At 48.3% G+C, this 10,611-nt stretch overlaps 1 protein-coding gene across 1 annotated transcript; it reads right to left on the reverse strand.

Annotated features, from left to right (window-relative positions):
* Window positions 1–2,088: 2,088 nt before the first annotated feature.
* On the reverse strand, window positions 2,089–5,234 carry LOC119107624 (ATP synthase subunit O, mitochondrial-like; the record flags this gene model as incomplete). Its single annotated transcript, XM_037231134.1, is given in 5 exon segments — window positions 2,089–2,290; window positions 2,292–2,414; window positions 2,416–2,430; window positions 4,934–5,176; window positions 5,178–5,234. Coding segments are annotated over 5 exon segments (528 nt in total), but the record flags the coding sequence as incomplete, so codon positions are not given.
* Window positions 5,235–10,611: the final 5,377 nt, after the last annotated feature.

The raw sequence follows: 10,611 nt of genomic DNA on the forward strand, positions 1-10,611 counted from the left end.
CATGACCGCAGCTTCGAGACGTCGAATTTCGTCAAGATAGCGCAGCTTCGAACGTCGAGTTTCATCAGTATAAGCGCAGTTTCGAGACGTCGAGTTTCGTCAACATAGCGCAGCTTCGGGACGGCGAGTTTCGTCAATACAGCCAATGCTCTTTTGATAGCGCCGTTTAACCACTTACTCCTGCCTATACCGAACGTCGATTATTTTCATCATGAGAACGCCGAACTCATCACACCGAAACACTTAATCCACAGCCTGCGTTGCTTATATCAACTTCCATCAGGTGTTCAAACGTTGGACGTTAGCTACGTTGAATAAATAGGGTGCTCCATGTTTTGTGTTGGGTTTCGAACTGAGGTAGCCATTTTGAAGATCTTCCGGTGCAGTTCACAGCCCTGCCCGTATTACAATCTTAAAACCATCTGAATTCTGAACTAGACATTCACGAAATTGCGGAACTACTTCAAGGTCACCAAAGCATGCATAGCGCTACAGACACGTCTTTCAAACATTGCCACCTTGTTGGCCATGCGGCGTCCAGGGCCAAGGCAAGAACAACCATTGGCGTATTCGCGTCTGGCGTACGTGAACATGATTTCTGGAGCCGAAGAACTCCAACAGACACAGATACAATTGCATAGGTCGATACAAATATTACCACTAGTAAAGGCCTCACGGCATGAAATAAAACGTCCTTCGGTGGTCAGGAAATAAACCCGAAGCAATGACAGGACTGCAAACTGGCTGTGGAATGGACACAACCACAGGTTAAAAACCTAATACATAGCATCCCCACCGCAGATCACCTCCGCGTTTGCGATGTTTTTTCCGCTATCCCTACCGACGATACATCCTGAGCGCTCCACTCGTGCCATCTGTCGGCCACGGCGGGAGTCAACTGGCTCGTGGAACACGGTGGACAGACGCACGAATGACGCGCGGTATAAGGTCGCTTACATACAGCAGCCGAGAAAACGGAGAGAAACAGGCATCCACCCTGCCCGAGATGCGCTTACTTTGATAACAACGCTCTTGCACCCATCCCAACACTGACCAAGGCTCTCATGTATCTATTTTAAATGCGTAAAACCGGTGACTTTCTGGAACATATCACTGTAGGCACTGGTCGCAAACTTATGGCGGTTTTCGGCAGCAAGAAGCCCAATTTTAGGCGTTGTTTAAGTATTGATACGTATCTCAAAACCTAAATCAGATGGAGGTGCTAAGCAACAGCACGGACAAAAAAGTACCAAAAGTAGGGGAAAACACCATCTACAAATCACTACCGGACCTCAAAAACCGTAGGGCAAGTAATCGACCGGAAAGCAACCAAAGTTGGTCTGCTTTTTTAATAGCGCGAGACACGTTGTCACGCTCCTTTTATACAGCGTCAGCGACTGCATTCGTCATGTCAAAGCTCAGGGCTCACGGGGCAACCGGGGTTAGAAACTGGGCTACCTCGTGTGAGTTCCAGGTGCTTACCACCTGGCCATGACGCCCCCCGTGTCAGTCTGCTGATTTACAGCGTTAGATACATACGAATGGGGCAAATCAAATGACGTCAATAACAAGATTTGCAAAAAGAAGCAAAAACAAAAAACACTCACGTGCACACGTTGACGAGGGTCATTGTGACGTAATCCGGGCATTACAACGCACTCTGATCATGAGACTATATGGCATCGCCTGCCTCTCACAAGGCCGGCGCCACGGGAATTGAACTCCGTACCTCTGGTCCCCAGGCGCGCAGATGCACCAAAATACACTAACGGTACCCTCGGTGAGGGATCTTAAAGTGCATTTCAAGATCCATCGGCAAATGTCTCTAAAGACGGCTGGTTCCACTTAGAGATGGTCTGTATCATCTCCATGAATATCATACTTCCGTTTGCTATGACCCAATCACCCCACGCTGCCAGCGCCCCACTAAGGCAAGTTGCGCAGCTCTGTCGTCGACAACAATGTAGCTATTCACTCTTTTCACCGATATATCTAATAATGTTCTGTTTCAAACCTCCATTCTTTGAAGCTCACTCTATCCGTCAGAACATCTTCCTGACAAAAAAAAACAAAACACAAGTTGGTCGGTCCGTTTTCACAGCTGTATTAGAACTGTGGCACACACCAAACCAAGTGGCCATATCACTTCCACATAACCAGCACATACACCCCGAACGTCTAGCTCGCCGCCGGCAGCCGCTCAAACGGCCGTCGAGATGGCCTCCGTGTACTTCTTGATCCTCGAGGCGATCGACATGTCCACATACTTGTCGCCGACGGTGACCACCATGGCCACCCACGATGGCAGGGTCCACCTTGGTGGAGTACTTCAGCACCTCGCCCTTCTTGAGGAACGCCTTGAGCGTGGCCTCCACTTCCTTTTGGCCGGCGGCGTCTAGCGGCTTGGCTGTCGTCAACCTCGCACACCACCTGCGGAGCGGTCAGAGGTCAGGGACGGGACATCTCAGCGGCCACCTGCGGAGCGGGCAGTGGTCAGGGACGGGACACCTCAGCGGCCACCTGCGGAGCGGTCAGTGGTCAGGGCGGGACATCTCAGCGGCCACCTGCGGAGCGGTCAGTGGTCAGGGACGGGGGCACCTCAGAGCACATCACCTGCGGAGCGATCAGGGTCGTGGGTGGGCACCTCAGAGCACACCACCTGCGGGGCGGTCAGTGGTCAGGGACGGGGCACCTCAGAGCACACCACCTGCGGGGCGGTCAGTGGTCAGGGACGGGGCACCTCAGAGCACACCACCTGCGGAGCGGTCAGGGTCAGGGCCGGGGCACCTCAGCGGCCGCACCGCAGCATGCAGTCGCTCAGAGCACACCACAGCCCTGCAGACTACCTGACACGAACGCTCCCTCCAGGAATTGTACCTAAACGATGCACTTGCGCACTACCCTAGGCACACGAAAACCGTGGTGCCACGGCACGAGACCGGCGCAGGTTCCTGAAGATACACTTCTGCGCGCAGGCGATGAACGAAGCTGCCACTGGCGCCACCTGCTGTGCACATACGAAACCTTCCTTTTCAACGAACGACATCCCAGCCTCGGCCTTTCAGCGTTTGCCGCTCACCACACGATCCTCGGACGTGCACGTCATACTCACACGGATCTCGGAAAAGGAGTGGCGGTTAGCTATTTGCCGATGACTCCACATGATCGTAACAGACAGATAAACTTCGGGGAAAAACGTTATGATGGATGCACAAAGATCTATGCTCTTCCAGGACCGTGGCGAGGAAAACGACACTAGGGCAAGAGGTAAGCAAGACATGTGGACACCGCAAGCAGGGCGAGGGACAGTAGGTTATGGGAGGCCTACAGTGGTTCGACAAGATAAGTACTGCAACAAAAACTCCTACAGATGGGAGCATGTTCCGACATTGCTTTTGCTGTCAACACTTATGCACGACATTAGTACCACACCACCATACAGCTTAAACAGGAAAAATGTATACCTGTCATCACTTACACTGCAAGAGCTTATGCACATATTACACACGAAAACTGCATCTACTGCAGACTTATACGCAACACTGGTACCACACCACAAAACCCATACCTATACAGACATTACAACACACCTGTGAAACCAGACTTACAGACATCACGCACGCCATTTCATGCAGCGCAGACTTATACGCGACATAGGTAATTCGCCACAAAGCCTATGCTTCAAAAACTTACACCCATTATTACATATTCTGCAACATCGTGTACAGTCCTTGCTTATGTACATTACTTCCACTGCAAGGACTCACATGCAACAGGAGTGCAACAAGACAAAACTCGTGCTTACAAAATGCATGGCTGTCATTACTTTTACCGCAAGAACTTGTGCATTCTTGACATATAATGAACACCTCCTATATCTCCGATCACCCAACATACTTTCTGTAGCGTGCAAAATGCGTGGACACTTAGCAGGAGTGTGGGAACAACTCGCAGGTCAGAAGGGAACCCCAACTCAGTCGGGGACCCCACCCACCCTCATGTGTGACAGGAATGTGTGTCACATTCTGAACAAACGCCTTATTCATACATTTTGGAGCAGGTTTGGCATTCATCCAGGCTGAGCCCAAACTTATTTTGCCAAACTGCGGCACAACAGCGTACGTTTGTCAGTAGACGCAATGTTAGGTCGAGCCATTGCCGTCGTAGGTCTGTCCATCACAACAATTACGCCAGGGTTGACGTGCCAACACCATGGAGTGGGCACCCGTAATCTGATTTCATTCGTCCCCGTGCACCCATGTGTTCGTTACCTCCGGGACTTTGGCGAGGCTTAAGGGCTGCAGGCTGATGGCTGGATTTCAATTTAGTCGTGCAGCACTAACTTACATGTTGGGGTAAAATTGCCTGTTGCACGTAAGTAATACTGTATAAATCTTTGCTGAGGAAGCCAAGGCGGGGGTACATATTTTTGCAGCATGAGTTTTGTCATGTGACAGTCATGTACTAGATGGGTTTTGCACCAGAAGAAATATCCTGTATGAGTAAAGAATATACAACATTTTGCAATCCATGAAATAGCAGGCATATGTTTTTGAGGCACACATTCTGTCATGCAGCACCCATGTTCTGTATGTCTTTAGAGTAGAAATAATGCAGCATGTGGTTCAGGTCTACATAACATCAGGTCTCCATAAAACTGGTGTCAGAGCAGTAGACCCCTGCCAGTAAGTTTTTGACTAATGACTGCACTCTTGGGACTTTTACTAGCCACTACACACCAAATCAACAGAGAACTGGTCACTCGGGCTACTGGAAATCCCTTGGCCATGGGTTTAAGTCAAGAACATACAAAGTTCCCACTGACAGAACACTACAAACACAACAAAATGCTCATGATTCCAGCCTGCCACACTTCTAGTTTCGTGCTTGTGCTGCTGTGCTGTTTCAGTGGTTTGACATGGCATGGACTCACCTCACCACGGTGCGCCGCCATCAGCGTGCGGAAGGAGGTGGCCACACTGTCCAGCTTGTTCAGACGGCCATTCTCGGCCATCAGCAGCAACAAGTTCTTGGTTGAGTCTGCTGTCTTCTTCTTAGTAGCCACCATCTCCATGGCCTGTCGCTTGGCTTCCTTCTGCAGGGTGGGGTTCAGCACAAAGTTGCGGAACATAGTGTCGGTCTTCAGGAGGTCCTGCACCTCAATCAGGTCCTTTTCCCACCTTGTCCAGTGACTTGGACTTGCTGGCAGCCGAGTACAGAGCAGAGGCATAGCGGCCCTTCGATGCCATACACCTGCCAAGAAATGATGGCATGAAGCTGACTGTGCAGAAGTAAAGGCTGCCTAACTACATGCAATAGAAGGGTGACACATGGGGTTGAAGGTTATCACATAAGTGACAGCATGATTGTTTGAAACATGGGTAACTTGTACTTCTTTAGTGGAATGGCACCTAGCACAGTCATTTTCAGCCTGATTTCAGTTGACCAAAGGTTAATTTTTTGATGCCACAAATTATGAGTCACACCCAAGAGATGCGACAAAACTCAAATGCTGGCAATCTAGCTTACTACTTTTGTACCAAATGCATATAATGGTGGGGGCTAACACACTGCCATAGTGCTGGGGCATGGTTAAGTATTCCTTTCTCACAGAACAATGGGTTCATGTTAAACAAAACACACAAAATAAATCATGTGCCACATGATGCAAATTGCAGGCAAAAACCTGCACACCACATGAATCAAAAGATCAAACAACCTGACAAACATTTGCTATAAAGTAATGTTTTAGTCATATTAATATCTTCAGGAAGCTGAGTCTAATGAGAACAATCCATTTACCAACAATAGACCTGCCCTTAAAAATACAAAAAGTTATAAGATTGAGAACATTTGTGACTTTGCCAAGTCTTCAACTGCAACAAGTCTCTTTTGTAACAAAAATAACAGCTTTTGAGCCTTGCATTACATGCCTTAAAAGAAGGCTACACTTATACACCCTCCCAAACGGAAGATGGATACGCACCACGCTTATACACCATCCAAAACGGAGGACGGTTACGCATCGGGCTTATACACCCTCCAAAACAGACGACGGTTACGCATCGGGCTTATACACCCTCCAAAACGGAGGACGGTTACGCATCGGGCTTATACACCCTCCAAAACGGAGGACGGTTACGCATCGGGCTTATACACCCTCCAAAACGGAGGGTGGTTACGCACTGGGCTAGTATATCCTCCAAAAAGCTTTCAGGGGTAGCATGCGCCAAGCGTACACAGACTGCCAGTCTTAAAGGAAAGCAGGGCCAGACATGTAGAACCTCGTGCGAAAACTCGGCTCGATGCGTTATATGCATGAGACGATCGCGAAGCCCATCAACCCACTCTGAGCCAGTTCTTCTCTGATCATAGATTATCGTCCACCGGGTCTGGATCCACGGTGGATGGGTGGTTAGTGTACCGGTCTCACGCGCTGTAGACCCCGGGTGCGAATCCCAACGACGGCCACTCTCCAGTGGGCGGCTTTACAGTGTATCGGACCGGCATGACACTTCCTTGCTTCACTCTTAAACGGGGTAAATTCTAACCTGGGCTTTCATATCGGTCAGAGCGTAGTTTCCTGTGCCTAAGCGAAAGAGTCCACACTCTAGAGATACTAAAGATCCTGTGAACGTTTGCCCGTAAGTCTAAATGAGGCCAGCGAGCTGAATAAACATAGGCACACCTGTTTTCATCTGGTAATGCCAAGCTGTAAGTCATAATCAACTAGGTGAAAAGCTACATGCACACTACCGCTCCGTTCAATCACTTGAAGATCATTTCGTCCCAGCGCGGGGTGTCTACAGCTGCCATTCTGTCAACAGGCAGTTGGCTTCGCGTGGTGGGTTGGCCCGGAGGCCCCCCACAGATTACATCCTACATTGGTGCCCTCCCTGGCGCGGGAAGGCCCTCGGGCGGCCTCTGGCCGGAGCATTTAACTCGGACAGGCGCAAGAGCCCTCATTGGCGCAACAAGATCCCTGATTAACCACAGGTGTTCCAATTACTGGCACAGAGAACCTTATTTGGCCGATGGGACCCTGGCTGAAAATCGCTGAAGGGCCTGCGAGGACCCCAGGTTATCCCTGGCCAACTCGGGGCTCCTTCTGTCATGGGATGCCCTGTTGGGTACTCTGGGGCCTGACCCTCAAAAAGGCCACTGATTTGTTGTAGGGACTCCAACCAATGCAAATTGCAGGCCTTGGCCTCATTACTGCTAGAACAAATGGGGGCCCCAGGCTCAGAACAACACATAGCCAACTACTCAGTGTAGCGGTCTCTGGCCGAAATAGGGGCCCATATTGTCTCAGAGGTCCACAATTGGTGAAAGAGGCATATTGCTTGACATTTGGGGTCATAGTCCTATGGGATAGGTGTGACCTGCAGCCTTCCAACCATTACAGCCATTCAGCCGTCCCATCAGGCTGTTGATAGCCAGTCTTGAAAGGCACACGGCCCCTCTTCAGGCACACATGAACACTCCATGACTGACTCAGGGGCGCTTGTCAACACCTGACTTCCGTTTGGTTGTGCACCCTGGCAGACAGAGACCCCTCGGCGACTCAGGGCGCACAAACAAATAAAGTACTTATGGGTCCTGGCCTTGTCCCTGCTTGGGAAATGGGCTCCCAGACCCAGACAGACACTGAGCAGACTGTTCAATATTGGCAGAGCCTAAGTGACATAGAGAACCTCACGCCTCAGGGGGGCAATTTGAAATTGAGTTTGAGAAGCAAAAAAGTGAAAATAAAAAAGCATCCCAAAACCTATGGCAACATGTAAGTTTCTCCTCAAATTTGGTCTCATTTCTTCTTGAAAGAGCACAATGAGGGGGGGGGGATCCTCAAGGACATAGAAAACTGTACCACTGCCCAGTTTTATGGACTTCAGCTTTTTTCTTTAGACAGGTGTGACATGACCATTGCTTACATCATCATTCAAATTTTGTGGGATAAGGATGTCCATCTTAATCACATCACTGTTCAGGGACACTATGGCCACTGGGATAGCCAGGCCTACCACTTGACAGCCAGATGAGTTAACCACCTGGTCACTGCACCCTCCCATTCAATTTTCTACATGTAGACATACAGAAAATTGCTTTGATTAGACAGTGACAATTAAATGATCATCTCATACCAATATTACATGTTTCTATGACTCACAGCTCTAACTTTTCATCATTTCTGTAAGCAAATTGTTCAATCTGGAGATTTTTGGGGATGCATCATCAATATGCCCAATGTGCAGTCTTGCTCCATTATGGAGAATGCATCAGCCTGATGCCAACCAGCCATCTGTTTTGGAGGGAGTACAAGTCTGGTGCATAACCACCCTCCAATTTGGAGGGTGTGTATATGCTGCCTTAAAACATTGAGCAGCATCAGAGCAACAGCTCCCAGTTAGTAGATGTGAGGCACTACCAGTGGTGCTGCATGTGCATTCCATTCTCATAGTTATGCAACATTTAAGGAAATTAGGGTTTGCATGCTGAGCAGGACAGCATAGAGAATACAATATACTAACAGTATGTAGTTTGACCATGTCGAGCACATTTCCAAGTTACATGCCTGAGCAAGACACCTTAATTCAAGCTCATGGCTGTACCAGTTGGTCAATAACAGTAACAAAATATGCATGTATGTCTCTGCTGACATAGGACAGGCAATAATTTCAGCATAATTTGCTCTCACGTTTAAGACATTTTGTAGCCAAACCATCGCTACACCCAGATACCTATCTATGATGTCGCTGATATATTCATCATATCTGCTGATTCTACGCGGCACTACGAAAACAACAGCTCACCCGGCACTCAAATCCAAAAATCAAGCACACACGGAAGTGGCAAGAGCGCGAACAGCATGATAAATACCTGAATAGGTGTCTTGATCATTGCCCGGGCAATTGGAGAAGTGCTGAGCCGACGGACAAGCGTTAAATTACAGGAAGCCATGTTGCACGCCTTATCCACGCACACAAAACAAACTAAATGCCGTGCACCAAAGAAATTTCACGAAATTTTTACGTCCGGCTTGCACCGTGCAGGGGGCACGAGAGAAATGCGAGGAAGTTGGAGATGTTGTGTTCAGTACCGGTAGAACCAAATGGCACTCAGTACAATTTAAGAATCTAACAAAAACCTTTAAAGAAAAAAACGACATAATGAGCTATAAAACATTATTTTAAAATATTGCTAGAGTTTATTACATAAACAATGTGACATTTATTTATTTGATTCAAAAGACAAGACATCAACTTTGTCGTGCAACGCAAATTCTACCGAAACTGTTTTATCTCAGCTAAGTACTATTTGTGAGGAGACGAGAAAAAGAAAGAACACCAAGGAAGAGCCAATGCGCTAATTTTGTGGACATGGAACCTCTTAAATTACTGTTATTTTGTGAAACGTACCACAAGTGCATTGCATGAATACCACATTCAATCATGTGTGGAAATTATGGACCTGGCTGTAGAATGACTAAGTTACCTCCTAGATGAAAATCGACAAACCCACTTCACCAAACCGACAGGCGTGCATGATTAGGGGCGCTGTCCTATGCATTGATTATGAATATTAACATATTGGTGATGGTTTCTCAGGTGTCAAAAACCTCATGTTCGTTAAGCTGCTTATTTAGTGGCATTTGAGCGACTTATGTGGCAGGTTGTGGTATTTAACAATCTGAGACTTATTTCTATCTCACCTCACATTCTGACAATTTTCCCTGCCTTTGTGGTGCGAGCGTATCCTCTCATTGTGCTGTATGATGCTGACTTCCCACTACTCGCGTACATGGATGTAGGAACAGGTTGAGTGGCGTCGCAGGGGGGCCATGACCCCACTTTTCAAGGTGGGGGAGCAGTGCTAACTGCCCCCCCCCACTTTTCGGATTGACGTTGTGTCCAGGTTACTTTTGCACTACATTTAGCATGCATGCCTTCATCTAGTTCACCAACCACATTCCTCAAGACCCCATCATTTTCCATCCTCTCATTGGGCATCGTTTAGTATCACAGCCACAGGGGCAGCGCTGCGCGGCCTACGGAAACTGCAACGCACGTCAAGCCTGTTGTTATGACTTACGAGGCACGTGTTCAAAACCATATCACACGGTTTTTTATCATTAATCAGTTCTGACTAAATCTTGAACATTTCAAGACGAACATGGATTACCCATATGTCAATACAAATCTGGGACCCCATATCATCTACAATTTACGTTCAGGGAGTCCTCAATATCACTAAAGTACACAGAAAAAAACATCGAACCGGAGTTTATGTGACAATTTTTAGACTACCTGTGACGATCAGGGATGTTGTCGCGTCACTGAGGGTTCCTTTGCTGATCGGGCGCGAACTGCGTGGGTCAGAAGGCCACCCGTGTCAAGGAGGGGAACAATGTAATATGATATATCCTAATGACCTCCGGATCGACCAGGAGATCCCGCCCCGTGTCGCCAGAATGACAGCCAGAAGATACTTCACGATGGGACGGAGTGGCCCTATAGCCCTTGACCGGAAACGGTAATGTGCTCCTGGTGTTCTTCTTAAGGGGCCCTTGCCCGGGGGGGGGGGAATAATGGGTCTTGATATAGTTCAATAGAG

Source organism: Pollicipes pollicipes, unplaced genomic scaffold (genome assembly GCF_011947565.3).
Source record: "Pollicipes pollicipes isolate AB1234 unplaced genomic scaffold, Ppol_2.1 Scaffold_6686;HRSCAF=7923_pilon_pilon_pilon, whole genome shotgun sequence".
Taxonomy (NCBI): domain Eukaryota; kingdom Metazoa; phylum Arthropoda; class Thecostraca; order Pollicipedomorpha; family Pollicipedidae; genus Pollicipes; species Pollicipes pollicipes.